General features: G+C 66.8%; 3 protein-coding genes across 4 annotated transcripts in view; 1 reads left to right on the top strand and 2 right to left on the bottom strand.

Moving 5' to 3' along the window:
* ACTG1 (actin gamma 1) overlaps positions 1-1,301 on the bottom strand; it is a 2,687-nt gene extending 1,386 nt beyond the window's left edge. Inside the window, exons 1-3 of the mRNA XM_041409081.1 lie at positions 1,149-1,301; positions 612-742; positions 292-531 (exon numbers count right to left, since the gene is read on the bottom strand). Coding sequence (XP_041265015.1) covers positions 292-531; positions 612-734 — 363 coding nt within the window. The 5' untranslated portion in view covers positions 735-742; positions 1,149-1,301. The remainder of the gene's footprint in view (positions 1-291; positions 532-611; positions 743-1,148) is intronic.
* A 2,936-nt stretch (positions 1,302-4,237) lies between these two features.
* Positions 4,238-7,640, top strand: FSCN2 (fascin actin-bundling protein 2, retinal). Its single transcript, XM_041409080.1, has 5 exons — positions 4,238-5,462; positions 6,659-6,815; positions 6,899-7,020; positions 7,088-7,255; positions 7,336-7,640. Exons 1-5 carry the CDS (start codon positions 4,640-4,642, stop codon positions 7,539-7,541), a joined length of 1,476 nt encoding a protein of 491 aa, XP_041265014.1. The 5' UTR covers positions 4,238-4,639; the 3' UTR covers positions 7,542-7,640.
* A 308-nt stretch (positions 7,641-7,948) lies between these two features.
* Positions 7,949-15,000, bottom strand: part of FAAP100 (FA core complex associated protein 100) — a 7,870-nt gene continuing 818 nt past the window's right edge. Inside the window, exons 2-10 of one of the 2 annotated variants that reach the window (XM_041409054.1) lie at positions 14,522-14,695; positions 13,773-13,891; positions 12,626-13,587; positions 11,936-12,086; positions 10,263-11,017; positions 9,850-9,986; positions 9,164-9,280; positions 8,704-8,790; positions 7,949-8,630 (exon numbers count right to left, since the gene is read on the bottom strand). In XM_041409054.1, the coding sequence (XP_041264988.1) occupies positions 8,496-8,630; positions 8,704-8,790; positions 9,164-9,280; positions 9,850-9,986; positions 10,263-11,017; positions 11,936-12,086; positions 12,626-13,587; positions 13,773-13,891; positions 14,522-14,686 (2,628 nt within the window). In that variant the 5' untranslated portion in view covers positions 14,687-14,695 and the 3' untranslated portion in view covers positions 7,949-8,495. Of the gene's footprint in view, positions 8,631-8,703; positions 8,791-9,163; positions 9,281-9,849; positions 9,987-10,262; positions 11,018-11,935; positions 12,087-12,625; positions 13,588-13,772; positions 13,892-14,521; positions 14,866-15,000 lie in introns of those variants that run through there. The other variant, XM_041409053.1, reaches the window with a different exon arrangement.

Here is a 15,000-nt window from a genome sequence, read left to right as displayed (position 1 = left end):
GGTGAGCGGCAAGCCCCCCCTGCTGGGTGTGTGCACTCGTGTTAGAACACACATGCTGCATGCAGAGCAACCCCGGTGTGTGAAGGAAAAAGCCAAAGGATGCAGGCAGAAACACAAATGAAAGAACCTGAGGCGTCAGGGGAGAAATGCCAGGAGAACAGAACCCTGAAAATGTCGGGAGAAAAAAAAAAACAAAAAAAGAAGAACAAAAAATTCAGGTTTCAGATGTAACAAGGAAGATTCGTGAAGGAAACGAGTGAGGGGGGCCAGTGGGTGGAGAGAACACGGTACCTGCGTCATCTTCTCTCTGTTGGCCTTGGGGTTCAGGGGAGCCTCTGTGAGCAGCACCGGGTGCTCCTCGGGGGCCACACGCAGCTCGTTGTAGAAGGTGTGGTGCCAGATCTTCTCCATGTCATCCCAGTTGGTGACGATGCCGTGCTCGATCGGGTACTTGAGGGTCAGGATGCCCCTCTTGCTCTGCGCCTCGTCCCCCACGTAGCTGTCCTTCTGCCCCATGCCCACCATGACACCCTGCGGAACCCAACGGGTGAGTCAGCGCCGCCCCCGCCGCGCCCCGGCCCGGCCCAGCCCGCGGCCCCCGCCCGCCTCACCTGGTGCCGGGGGCGGCCGACGATCGACGGGAACACGGCGCGGGGAGCGTCGTCCCCGGCGAACCCGGCCTTGCACATGCCGGAGCCATTGTCGATGACGAGGGCGGCGATTTCCTCTTCCATGGCGGAGGCTGCGGCGGGAGGAAGGGAAGGGCCGGGTCAGCGCCCGCCGCGGCCCCGGGAGGAGCCGCTGGCGCCGGGCCATGCCCGGCCCCCCCCCGCTACGGCGCCCCAATGGTTTCTTCCATTTGAATAGCCCGTTTGAATCTCCCGCGCGCTGACGTCACCCACCGCCTCCACCAATCGCGACGCAGCCCCCCATACACCCCCACCGGCCTGTACCCACGGCCGGCACCATCCCAACGCGTCGCGGGGATTTGGGGGGGGGAGGGGGCGCAAGGGGAGAGGACACGCGCTACTCGGCCGCAGCCCGCGGCGGGGCCGAGTGGAACCGACCGTGGTAAAAACCGCCCACTCCGGCCCGCGGGGAATGCGGGGAAGGGGGCGGCTGGGGCGCGGTGCGGGGCCTCGCGGTACCTGCTGCGCGGGGATCGCTTCTGTGGGCGCTGCGGTGACGGTGCCGCCTAGTCCGCTGCCGCCGGCTGAGTGAGACCGCACGGCTGCCAGCCCCGCGCTTTTATACCCGGGGGACGAGAGCCCCGCCTCCTCGGCCGAGAACATCGCCATATATGGAGATCTTTCAGAAACAGGCGCTCTCATTGGCTGGCGCGGCCCAGGCCACGTGGGGCGGCTGCCGGGGTGGCTCCGCCCCTCGGCACCCCGGAACCTGCATGGGGCGGGGGGGTGCGGGGGGGGCGACCCCCGGCTCCGGCGGACCCCCCATCCCGGCGGGACCACCCACCTGCACCCCCACCCCGGGCACCGGACACCCCATTCATGGCACCTGCACCCCCATCTGGCACTGGCACCCTCCTTTCCCACCTGCGCCCCCACCCGTGGGGCCTGCACACCTCACCCGTGACACCCACCCGGGACCCCCCAGCCATGGCCCCCCACACACAGCACCGGGCCCGGGACCCCCCGTGCAGCCCTGCTGTGCCCTGCACCCCCAGGTGACACTGTGTGTCCCAGCGGTGACACCTCTCCCGGGTACGGCACCCCCAGCCCCAGCTGTGCAGCCCCCGCCCCCACGGCCACCGCACACCTGAGGTGACATCCCAGTGACCCCAGGGACACCCCCCCGGAGCCACCGCAGCCCCACTGCAGGGGCTCCCCATGCCCGAGCCCCTTTTCCCCGGGGGTGGCCCGGGCCCTGTGCCCCCTGCCATGGGGGGACTCGGCCATGGGTGCCACCTGTGCAGTGCCAGCCAGGTGTGTGCCCGCGGTCCTGGGCGGTCAGGTAGCCACACCCCATGTCAGGTAGCCATGAGCTGTGTCAGGTGCCACATATGACATCAGGTAGCCGTGTACCCTCTCAGCTAGCCATGTACCATCTCAGGTAGGCACAGCTGTGCCAGAGGTCCGGGCACCACACCAGGCACCCTGTGCCACCGAGCAGCCATGTACCATGCAGCGATTCAAGTAGCCACACCCCGCGTCAGGTAGCCACACCCCGTGTCAAGCAGCCATGTCATGTCAGATCGCCAATGTCCCATGTCACATTAGCCACGGGCCAGCCCAAGTAGCCACCTAGGATGCCAGGTACCTTGCCAGGCAGCCACACGCTGTTCCAGAGGCCCACGCACAGCCACCCACGCCAGCTCCTGGTGCCACTCAGGCCCACGGCAGTGGTGGCCGCTGGCGTCGCCCTCCCCACGTCCCACGGGATTCCCACCCCCGGCCAGCCCTTCCCAGCAGCTCCCTGTGCCACCGGGATGGGTGACACGGCGACTGTCGGGGTACAGATACTGCAGCGACTCGGGATGGTCTCGGGGGCTGACAAGGGTCCTGGAGGGTCCCGGCACAGCTCCAGGGGTCTCGTGTCCCCGAGCCGGGCCGTGGTGGCACATGGAGGGCCCCGGGGGGTCTGGCTCGGGGGGGCTGCGCAGGTGACAGCCGCATCCCGCGGGTCCCCGGGGAACACCCCGGCCGCACCCCCCGTCCGGACACAGCACCGGGGCCGCCCCCAGCCGTGACTCAGGGAGGGCAGGGAGGGGCTGGGGCGGGAGGAAGAGGCGAAGGAGGAGGAAGAGGAGGAGGAAGGCACCACCCCCGGCACGCCCCGCCGCCCGGTGTCCGTCCGTCCGTCCGTCCCCGCAGCCCGTGCGCAGGGGCGGAGTGATGGGATGGCGATGGGCAGGTCCCACCTCGCAGGTCCCCGGTATCCCCCACCGGACCCCCGAACCCCTGTCCTGGCACCCCCGGGCTGCTGGGGCACGGTTGAGCCCCCCCACCCCTCTGCCAGCGCCCTGCCAGGGATTGGGGCCCCCGGGTAGCAACAGCCCCGTACCCCTCCCTGGATGGAAACCAGCAGGGGCTCCCCCCATCAGCGCCCCGACACCCTCCTGACCCGACCACAATCCCCACCCCAAGACCCTGCCTGACCCCCCGGGTGCGTGGGGTACAGCTGAACCCCCCTCTTCCCCTCCGCCAGCCGCCCCCCCCAAGTGCTATGGGTTGGGGACCCCCCGGCAGCCCAGCACCCCCATTTTCCTCCTGGAAATCGGGGGAACACCCACCGTAGGGGTCACCCACCCCAGCCCCCTGCGCTGCCCCGGCCGGAGGGGTCTCAGCAGCCCTCAGAGGGGAGGGGTCTGGCTGTCCCCAGGCCGGGGGGACTCAGGGACACGCTGTGCCCGTGGGACAGCGCCCAAGGCCCCCCCGAGAGGAACCTGAGCCCGCCGGGGGGGCGGGGGGGCCGGGATGTATAAATGCCGCTCCCGGCTGCGCTGCCGGGCAGGTGCCGGCGGGCACCCACCGAGAGCCACGCGGGCTCCCCCGGGCCCCCCAGGACCCTGACCCACTTATTCCCCCCGCGCCGTGGCCCGAAAGCCGAGCCGGCTCCGTTTCGGGGGTCAGTTACAGCGGCCGGGCGCTCGCGGCTCGGGTGTCGCGGCTCGGGGGGCCTCTGCACCCCCCGGCGCGGGCAGCGCCAGCCCGGCATGAAAAAGTCATGAGCAACCAAAGCTGGGGCTGTTTGCGGGAACAATAACCGGGCACCGGGCTGACACCGGAGCCGCAGGGCCGGGGGGACGGCGGCGGGAGCCGGCGCGGCATCGCCACGGCACGGCCAGACCCCGGCACGGGGGGTCGGGGCACTTCGGGGGGCCCGGGTGGTGACAGAGCCCGTCCCCGCCTGTCCCCATGGAGCGTGGCCGAGGCCGGGGGTCCCAGCAGGGTTGGGGTCGGAGTGGGGACTGTCCCCTACACCGCTGTCCCCTCCTGCCCCCCACGCCCCCATCCTCTCCTGTCCCCCTCCAAGGGGCCGGACCCTCATCTCTGCCATGAGCCGCAGGCGGGCTCAGCCCCGAAGGAGCCCACGCCCTGGGGGTTGGCTCCGGGGGCTCGGGGGCGTCCGTGACCCCGATCCCCAGCTGCAGGAAGGATTTGGGGCCACAGGACAGATGGAGGCCAAGGGCCCCAAAGCAGGATAAAAGGTTTACGCTAATCAAAATGCCTGGCTAATTGGAAAAGGCGCTTAGGGGCTGGCCGGGAGGCGGCGCGGCTGGAGGTGACCCGCTGCTGAATCAGAGGGGCCGGTAACCTTAACCCGCCGGGATCGGAACGGATACGCCGGCCCGGATCGGGTTCCCACCCAAGTTTTCCACCCGCGGCTCCGCCACAGCAGGACAGGGCCGCGGCGAGGGACGGTGGCGTGGCCGGGGGCTGCCGCGGTGCCCCCTCGCCCGGGCGCCCCCGGTGCCCATCGCAACCCGGCCGGTCTCTAATCGCACCTGCGGGTAATCGAACGGGTCGCAGCCCCCCGGGGCCCCGTCCCACTCCGTGGGTCCGGGGCAGCTCAGCCGCCCCTGCCGCGGGCGCTCCGTCCGGCCCCGCCGCGACGCCCGGGCTCGGCAGCGCCGGGGAGCCCCCGCCGGCCCCCGGGGGCCGCCCCGCCTCGGCGGAAGATGCCAACGAATGGGATCCACCAGGTGCTGAAGATCCAGTTCGGGTTGATCAACTGCGAGAGCCGGTACCTGACGGCCGAGAGCTTCGGCTACAAGGTGAACGCCTCGGCGCCCAGCCTCAAGCGCAAGCAGATCTGGACGCTGGAGCAGGATGAAGCCGACAGCTCCATCGTCTTCCTCAAGAGCCATCTGGGCCGGTACCTGGGCGCCGACAAGGACGGCAAGGTGCGCTGCGAGGCGGAGCAGCCGGGCCGGGACGAAGGCTTCAGCATCATCACGCAGTCGGACGGGCGCTGGGCGCTGCAGTCGGCCCCGCACCGGCGCTTCTTCGGCGGCCGCGAGGACCGGCTGTCCTGCTTCGCCCCCAGCGTGACCGAGGGGGAGCTCTGGACCGTGCACCTGGCCATGCACCCCCAGGCCAACCTGCTGAGCGTCAGCCGCCGCCGCTACGCCCACCTGAGCGCCCACGAGGACGAGATCGCCACCGACAGCAACCTGCCCTGGGGGGTGGACGCGCTCATCACGCTCTGCTTCCAGGACAAGAAGTACAGCCTGCGCACGGCCGACGAGCGCTACCTGCGCTGCGATGGCACCTTGGTGCCCGAGCCCGGCGCTGGCACCGGCTACACCCTCGAGTTCAAGGCCGGCAAGTTGGCGTTCAAGGACTGCGACGGGAAGTACCTGGCGCCCACCGGACCCACCGGCACCCTCAAATCCGGCCGCAGCTCCAAGCCGGGCAAAGATGAACTCTTTGACCTGGAGGAGAGTCACCCCCAGGTGGTGTTCACGGCGGCCAATGGCAGATATGTCTCCATCCGGCAGGGTAAGAGCTCCCCACACCCCCCCCTGCCCGCTCTCTGCCCACCCAGGGACCTCCACATCTCCGTGGGAGCACCCCTGGGACCCTCACCCCGGGGGAGACCCCACAGCAGTAACCCCACAGCGCTGTGCCTGCCTGGGGGGTTCCTACAGCCACATTCTGGGGACGTGGGGGTCCTGTCTGCCTAGGGGGGGCTGAGGTCAGTGAGGATGGAGTGGGAGCTGCTGGGGGGTGGGCAGGGCTGGGGGGAAAGCGTGGGTGTGTGTGTACATACGTGTGTGCATGTGCAGGGCTCTGTGGGCGTGCACAGGGCTGTGTGTGTGAACACGTGCAGGGCTGTGGGTGTGCACAGGTGTGTACGTGCACACACACACACAGGTGTGCCATGCTCCGTGCTGCATCCACAGGCTCACACATGTGCCTGTGCACGCCACACACGATGCCCTGTGTGCACACACGTGTGTAGAGCCAGCGGTCGTGACCACAGGTGAGCAGAACCCCTTGTTTGAGACCCAAGGGACCCCACTCGCCCCCAGGTGCCCCCCAGGGACGGTGCCACCCCAGTGCCAAGCAGCTTAGTGCCGGGTGACGAGGGGGACCAGCTATAAATAGGGGTTTGTGACCAGATGGACACGGCGGTGACAAGCTGATTAACCAGCCCAATTAGCACAATTGTTCGCAGGAGGATTTGGGGGGAGGGCGAGGGCGGCCATGGGGCAGCAGTGGTGATGGTTGGGGTGGGACAATGGCTGGAATGGGACTGGTCCTGATGGCCAGAGCAGGATCGCTGCCAATGGCCACAGTGGGATCAGTGACTGGGGACAGAGTGGTTTTGGTGACAGGAGCCAACAGAGTGGAACCGATACCCATGGCTGGAATAGGATGGGTGCCAATGGCTGGAATGGGACAATGACAATGCGCTGGGCTGGAACTGGTCCTGATGGCCTGAGTGGGACTGGTGACAACGGCTCAATGGGATTGGTGACAATGGCCAGAGCTGGGTCACTCATGATGACTGGAGTAGGACTGATGCCAACTAGTGCCAAAGTGGGATCGGTGATGATGGCCAGACTGAGGCTGCTGCCCAGGGCCAGGCCAGGACCAGTGCCAGTTGCTGGACCAGGAGTGGCGCTGATGGCTGGAGCGCGAGCAGTGCTCATCCAGAGCAGGACCAGCACCAACATCCACTCTCCCTCCAGGTGTGAATGTCTCGGCAAACCAGGACGAGGAGCTGAACCACGAGACCTTCCAGCTGCAGATCGACCGCGACACCAACAAGTGTAGCCTCCACACCAACACTGGCAGCTACTGGACCCTGGTGGCCCACGGGGGCATCCAGGCCGTGGCCACAGAGATGTGAGTGAGGCTGCGGTGTGGGCTGGAGAGGTGCTTTGGGGGGACACAAGCGCCCCCAATTCACGCTGTCCCTCTGTCACCAGTGCTGCCAACACCATGTTTGACATTGAGTGGCGCGGGCGGCGCGTGGCCCTGCGCGCCAGCAACGGCCGCTACGTCTGCACCAAGAGGAACGGGCAGCTGGCAGCCGTCAGCGACACCGTGGGTGAGTGCTGGGGGGGACAGGGGGGACGGGGGGTGCCCCAGGGTGCTGAGGCCTGGGTGCTGTGCAGGGGAGGACGAGGAGTTCACTCTGAAGCTGATCAACCGCCCGATGCTGGTGCTGCGGGGGGAGCACGGCTTTGTCTGCTACCACCGGGGCTCCAACCTGCTCGACTCCAACCGCTCCGTCTACGACGTCTTCCACATCAGCTTCAGCGACGGCGCCTACCAGATCCAAGGTGGGCGAGGGGAGCTGTGGGGTGGGGTGGCCCTGGGGGTCCGTCCGGCCTGCACTGACACCCCCATGGGCTCCCTGCAGGCCAGGGGGGCAAGTACTGGTACGTGGCGAGCAGCGGGTCGGTGTGCAGCGACGGGGACCTGTCCGAGGATTTCTTCTTCGAGTTCCGGGAGCGGGGCCGCGTGGCCATCAAAGGGAAGAACGGGCGGTACCTGCGCGGGGACCCTGCGGGGACGCTGCGCGCCGACAGCGAGTCCGTGCTGCGGGCCACGCTCTGGGAGTACTGACCCCCGGAGCCCCCTGCGGCCACCTCCCCCCACAGGCACCCGCCTGACCCTGGCAAAGTGGGGTGGTGGCAGCGGTGGCACCGTCCGTGGCAGCTGTGCCCCCGCAACTCATGGCATTAAAGTCACCTGGATCGCACCGGGGCACCACCGTGTCCTCCTTCGCATCGAGATCCAGCCCTGTTTCCCTCCCAGGAGCGCACAGACTCCGTGGAAGGCTGATCCGGGGGCCGGTGGGATGCAGGGACCCCCAGGGGTGCCGCACGGGATCCGGGGGTCAGCAAAGCAAAGCCACTGCAGGCAGGAGCCCGAGGGGGTTACTCCTCTGCCAGGCTGGGGGAGCAGGGGGGTAGCCCGAGAGCTGCCAGGACCCTCGGGGAGGATGGAAAGGAACAGAGCCAGGCACGGGGTGAGCAACAGGATCGTTTTCATGGCAGACGACAGAGTTACAGACAGTGGAGAGGTGCGGGAGGGGCCGGGGCCGGACCACGCCGCACCAGCATGGAGATACGAGATCATTTATAGAAACAACGGGGGAGCGGAGACCCCCTCCCCTGCCCAGCAGAAAACGGGGCTCCCCCGGGCACAGCACCCTGTTTGTCCTGACCCTGAAGGCGGCTCGGGGGGCTCAGCCCGCGGCCGGCCCGGCTCGGCACGGCCACTACACTACCACGGATCCACAAGACAGCGCGGCCCCGGGGGGCTGCCCCGGCCTGGCCGGGCTGGGGGGCGGCGGGACAGGGCTGGGCCAGCCCAGGAGCCCCCGCTCCGCCACCGGAGCCCCGAGACGCCCCCGGTGCTGCCGACAACACAACCACGAAACACGTACAGACACACCCCCCACCCAGACCGCCGCCGGCCCCGCTCCTGCTCTGGTGGGGGGGGGTGAGGTGGGGGGCTCTGCCGTGGGCCCCCACCCCGGCCGGCGGGGTTTGGGGCGGGCTGGCCGCCCCCCGCTCACAGCAGGACCAGGCTGGGGTTCCGCAGCTGCCGGTAGATGTTCAGGAGCTTCTCGGCCGTGGCAGAGCCCTCAGCCCCCTCCTCGCCCGGGGGCGGCTGGTCCCGGAGGGTCTGCGCCTCCTTCAGCAGCATCTGCGGGAGGGGGGCAGGGGTGAGGGACGGGCTGGTGCTGGGGTCCCCACGGGGAGGGGATCGGGGGGCTCACCTCGTGGTTGGCCTGGATCTGACGCAGGTACTGCATGCGGAGGTCGGGGGGTCCCGAGCCCTGCGCCGCCTGCTCCAGCACCAGCGCCTGCGCAAGGGAGGGAGGGAGGGTGCTGGGGGAGCTGGCAGCAACCAGCCCCAGGGACCCCAGCCCAGGGACCCCAGCCCCAGGGACCCCCAGCTCTAGGAGTCCCAGCCTCAGTAGCCACAGCTCCAGCAGCCCCCAGATCCTGGAAGCCCAAGCCTTGGGAATTCCCAATCTCAGGGAGCCTGAGCCCTGGGAAGCCCCAGTCTCAGGGCAGCCCAAGCCCCAAACCTGGGACCCCCAGGTCTGGGGACCCCCAGCCCCAGTGGTGCTGCTCTGTCACAGCATGGTGCCACAGAAACGTCCCCCACTGCACACCAGGCTCCATTGCAGGGAGCTTAGGGTCACTTGGTGTGCCCCTGCCCCAGGGGGGTACCTGTATGCGCCGGATCACGGCGTGGTGTGTCCTGCACATGTGGGCCAGGGATGGGCTCTCCATCAGGATCTCCACAGCCTGGATGGGACCCGCAGGGCTCAGGTCATTCATGGCCACCTGGACAGTGAGAGCAGTGTCACCATCTCTGGCAGCAGGGGGCCAGAACCCCTCCCCACAGGCACCAGGTTCCCCAGAAGGCTCCACACACCCCCAAACCCTCCCACCCTCCCAGGAGCAGTTGCCCCCAGCCCAGTGCTACCAGGTGAGCCCTGGCAGAATTAACACTGTCACTCATCACCCGGGGGACATCTGAGCTCTCAGGTGCAAATCCACCTGTGCCAGGTACATGGGGGTCCCTCAGGTGGGGTCAGGCAGGACAGTGGGCAGAAATCCCTGTTTTCCCTGTGCCTTTAGAGGGGAATTTTGCCTGGAGTAGATTTACAACCCAAATCCAAGTGCATTTTCTAGAACCAAAGTAATGGGAACATGTGGAGAGGGAGGGAAATGACCACAGCCTTTGGGAAACCCAGGACTGGGAATGCTGCTAAGCCCAGAGGAGAGGGTCAGAATGGCGTGGCCATGCACCCACTCATCCCCCTGGCTCCAGGAAGGAGCTGGGTTTTTGGGACAGGGAGCTTCCCTGCAGGCTGACCCATTCCTTGGCTCAAGGCTAACCCATTCCTTGCCTCTCGGACGAGCAGCTGGACGTGGCCACCGTCAGGTGCCATGCCACACACCGATGCCACCTCCGTGCTGCTCAGCGCCTCGGCCCCGGGGTTCTCAGCCAGCAGCCAGCGCAGGGTGGCACAGCAAACTGGGACATCTGGGGACCAAAGGACAGAGCAGAGATGTGACACTGCTGACAGTGTGTGCCCGAGGCAGCCCCAGATGGGGCAGAGGTAGCACGGGCTGGACCCCCCCACACTGGGACACGCTGAGCTTAGCCATGCCACTGCCACATGTGCCGAGGCTGTGGTGGGGCAGTGGGGTCACACAACCTCTGTACCCAAGGGAGGGGCTGTGACAGTGACACCCTGCCAGCACCCCTGCCCCAGGAGCCTCTCTGTCACTCCTAGGATCCTCCTCTCCAGGGACCCACCTGTTTCCGAGGTTTTGAGAGCACTTTTCAGCAGCTCCGAGGACACTCGGATGGACGCTGCCGAGGGGGGCAGGTTCTCCTCTCCTGCGGTTTTCCCCTCCTTGGGTTCAGTCTGTTCCTGGGACACTTTGAGGAAGGTCTCCACAGGGTCTGAGGGGGCAGGGGGGGCGTTGGGCCCGGGGGGGCTGCTCCCGAAACGGAGGCACTGGAGCATGTCAATGGTGCATTGGCTGAGGGGCAGGCAGATCCCCTCTCTGTCCGGGGACAGCAGGGGCGAGTCGTCGGGCAGGAAGTCATCCAGGTCCTCGGAGGAGTCGGAGCCACTGCCCAAAATATCCCGTAAACTGTAGTAGAGGGCACAGGAGATGGTCAGAGGCAGGTCCAGCTTGGTGTCCGCAGCGGGGCCGAGGGGCAGCGTCAGCTCCCGCTTGTTCCCAGGGAGCAGCTGGTCAATGGGGAAGGTGAAGGTGGTGGCCGAATCCATGGATTCCTCCTCTAAGGCACAGGGGCTGGTCAGGAGCTGGACACAGAGGGTCCAGCCCTCCTCCAGGCTGTACTCGCTGCAGTTTTCCAGCAAGCAGGAGATGGTGATGGTGTCCTGGAGCAGGAGGCAGCTCCAGTTGGCAGTGACTGTGCAGGCGATGGGCTTGTGGCCCTCGTGGCTGGAGAGCAGCGCCGCGCTCACGTTCATCACCTGGTTCAGGCTGGCCAGGGCTCGGTTCCTCTGGTCCACGGCCTTCTTCAGGAAGGACACTCTGCAAGGACAATGTGACAGGGATGAAACAATGGGAGGGACGCCAGCATGCTGCCAAGCTGAGTTGCTCCTGGCATGATTCCACCACAGGAAACCCCCAGCTTCTCTGCCACAGATCCATGTTCCCATCAGAGCTGACCCTGTGGAGTGGCTCTGGACAGCCAGACCTCAGGAATTCCCCTGTGGATGGAGGGGGGGGCTCACCCACAGCCCCTCCCCACACACAGCCAGCCACGGAGGATGGAGGCATGTGCCTGCCCTGCCTGTTACTGCCGGCTTGGCACGCGTGGCAGGCGCCTGGCACCCTGCCTGTGCCACCTTCTGCTGCCATGGCTGCCGCTGCCAGCCCGCCCACAGCGCTGGGGGTGGCTGTGCCATGGGAGGGGGCTGCCCTCAAACACTGGTTTTATATTATCGAGATTGGGGGGGCTTCCCAGCCATGAAAGGTAAATGCTGGAGCAGTTTTCCAAGAGAAAAGCTCGAGGAGAGATGGGGGGGTTCAGCCTGGAGAAAAAACGGCTCCAGAGAGACGTTAGGGCCCCTTGCAGTGCCTAAAGGGGCTCCAAGGGAGCTGGAGAGGTACTTTGGACAAGGGCCTGGAATGAGGGATAAAGAGGAATGGCTTCCCACTGGCAGAGGGCAGGGTTAGATGGGATATTGGGAAGGAATTGTTCTCTCTGAGGGTGGTGAGGCCCTGGCACAGGGCGCCCAGAGAAGCTGTGGCTGCCCCTAGATGCCTGGAAGTGTCCCAGGCCAGGCTGGACAGGGCTTGGAGCAATCTGGGATAGTGGAAGGTGTCCCTGCCCACGGGGGTGGAATGGGATGAGCTTTAAGGTCACTCTTACCCAAACCATTCTGTGATTCCATAATTAATTAGTGGCAATGACCTGCACAAGCCCGAGCTTGGTGCCACCTTTACCTCTCTGAGGTGTCCCCTATCCCCGACAGCAGCTCCTTGATCCTCCGGCCGATCTCAGCAGGGGTCAGCTCCACGTCCGGCTCCTCGGGGCTGCACAGCCCACAGGACACCAGGCGGCCCTTGGCCGACAGGGCCAACAGCTCCGACTCCCCTGCGGGCACAGACGGCGCGGATCAGGGGCCAGGAAGGGAGCAAGGCCTTCCTGGATGGCTGAGGTGGACAGGGAGCAGCATGGCACTGCCTCTCCAAGGCAGTGGGATATGATGGAGACAGACACGGATCACCACAGCACACCCCACTGACACAGACCCCCAAGAGGGGACAGCACCCTCTGCCTGCCTCTCCCCAGGCAAGGCCAGCAGCACCAGTTGTCACACAGGGGAGCTGTTGGTGGCAAAAGCTCTGTGGGCAGCCAGTCCAACACCTCCTTTTTGGAGCAAGCCTGATCTGAGCTGGCCTGGGGCTGTCTCAGGCTGCCCCACGCAGGGAGCCCACAGCTGCCAGGGCTGGCCAGTTCCTGCGATGCCAAGCTGAGGGACTGGGAATGGGCAGGGAAGAGCAGGAATCACAACAGACAGGAACAACTGACAAAACCAAGGAGAGCCAACAAGGATGAAAGATGGAGCCCCACCCAACCCACATGGAGCTGGAGAGAGGAGATGTGAGCTCCCACCCTGCTGCCCCCAGTACCTTCCGAGGCCCGAGAGGACAAGGAAAGAGCCACGACGCTACAGATACTCAGGCTGGCCGGGGACAGCACGGGGGGCAGCACGCCGGCGCCGCTCTCCGCGTCCTCGGGGTCCGAGGAGTCGCCCGCCCAGTCCAGGTCGACGGCCGAGATGTCCGAGTGGGTGCTGTAGTACATGCGGGAGCCGCTGCCGCAGGCCGCGCACAGGATGGGCCCTCGCAGGTAATATTCCCTGAGCTCCGGCACCGTGGCCTCCTCCCGCTGATCCGCCTTCACGGCCACCATCTTCCCGTAGTGGCCCACGGCCACCACGCAGTCACAGCCGGGCTCGCCCGCGGGCGGCTCGGCGTCGTCGGCGTCGTCGTCGTCGGCCGCGCGCCGCTCGGTGCGCAGCGCCCCGATGAACACGATGGGCTCCTCCAGGTGGTGCAGGATCTTCACGGGCGGCGCCGGCGTGGACACGTCGCGGCAGCCGTCGGCGGCGGGCGAGGAGCTGAGGGCTTTCAGGGGTACGGAGCAGAGCTGCCCGTCCGGGAAGCCGCACAGGATCATGGGTGACTCCAGCATGGCCACGTCGATGCCGAAGAGGAGGCTGAAGAGGGGCTCCTCCAGCACGAAGCCCCCCGAGCACCACAGCCCCTGGGTGCCGGGCGCGGCCGCGCAGCACAGCACGGGCAGGAAGCAGGAGGGCGGCGCGTCCCCCGCGTCCCCGGGCGGGCTCCCGGGGCAGAATTCCACCTGGCTGACCTGCCGGTACGGGGGCCCGTCCTGCTCCGGGCGCGGCAGCTCGTGCAGCCGCATCCACCACTTGCCCTCGTCCTGGGCCAGCGTGATGACGAAGGTGCTGAGCAGGGTGAACATGCTCAGGCCGGCGTCGGGGAAGATGCACGCGTCCGCTTCCACCGGGAAGACGCCGGAAGGGCCGTTGCTTTCTTGGCCGTCGCCGTCCGTCTGCTCCATTAACCTTTGGGAAAACAGGGAAGAGCTCTGAGCCAAGCCGTGGGGAGAAGCCAGCGTGCGCCTTGGCCGCCTCTTTGCCTGGCCCTGGGAAGCGAACTCCTGCAGGAGAGCTTTTAGCGCCGGCAGAGATGGATCCAGAGGCTCACACGGCAGGCAGGGCAGCCCAGGGATGGGGTCACCCCTGCTCACCTGCTCTGCTGCTCCAGGGACACGCAGTAGATCCCGCTGTGGGCGCACAGGATATAGAGCTGCCGGGGCTGGGGCAGCAGCTCCACGTGCCACACCTGGTCGGGGCAGCGGAACACGGCCTGGCAGGGGGGACACAACCAAATGTCACCGCCCACGGCACCCGCAGGGGTGGCAGGGACAAGGCGGCTCCCTGCCGAGGGAGATCCAAAGCCATTTCCAGGGACAAAGGGATCCCTGGGCAGCACCCAGCTGGGTGTTCCCGGGCAGGGGGTTGGGAGAGGGGCTGAGGCAGCCTGTCATTCCCGTTCCCTGAGGGGAAGGAAAACAGGGAGCAGGGTACGTGCTCTACTTTGCCGAGCGGGAGCGCAGTGTGGGAGGCAGATCCCGCTCTTACAGCGGTGGATTTCTTAGAAATGATAATCAGAACAAATTAACAAAGGCAGCAGCGTGTCAGTCAGGGCGCTGTGACAGTGGGGACAGCAGCCAGGCCTGGGGGGAGAGGGGAGAGAGAAGCCCCTGTGCTGGAGCCTCTGGAGTCTGATCCAATGTGTGTCCCACAGGACTGGGAGAGGGGCCAGCTGCCAGCACCCCCAAACCCCAACAAACCCCAAGGCAAAGGGTGCTGCTTGTAGGGTTTGCTTGTTGGATGCTGACTGAGGGAATCCAGGGATAGGGAGTGGGGGCAGGTCTAAGGGATGTCCCCATGGGATGGGGGGCACAGTGAACCCCCACCCTGCCAAGCCCCTCACCTTGAGCACTTTGCCCTCCTGGTCGTACACGTAGACGAACTCGGTGCCGTTGGAGAGGTAGATCTCGTTCTCGTGGCACAGCACCCGCGGCTTGCCCGCCACCAGCCCCCCCACCGGGCAGCAGAATCCGGCCAGGTAATCCACCCTGTGCCCCACCTGTGCCATGGTGCCGGCCTGGGCATGTGGGCAGGGGACAGCGAGGGTGTGAGGGGCTGAGCCGGGACCCCCGAGCGGTGGGCAGTGTGTGGTGACACAGCCCTGCAGAGCCTGTGCCCCACAGCCCTTTCCCCCCTGAATGAGAGCCTCAGACCCAGCCCCACAAGCAGCCCCCTCCCAAGCATCAACCTCAGCCCCTCATTCCCACAGCCCCCAGACCCCCCACATCACAGTCCTTGTACCCCAGACCCACCCCGACCCCCCCACATCACAGTCCTTGTACCCCAAGCCATGTCCCACAGCCGCCCCCATACTGAGACCCT

This window comes from Onychostruthus taczanowskii, unplaced genomic scaffold (assembly GCF_017590055.1).
Source record: "Onychostruthus taczanowskii isolate IOZ18803 unplaced genomic scaffold, ASM1759005v1 scaffold30, whole genome shotgun sequence".
NCBI lineage: Eukaryota > Metazoa > Chordata > Aves > Passeriformes > Passeridae > Onychostruthus > Onychostruthus taczanowskii.
The sequence above is the reverse complement of the archived record's forward strand: the minus strand, read 5'-3'. Positions and strand labels throughout refer to the sequence as shown.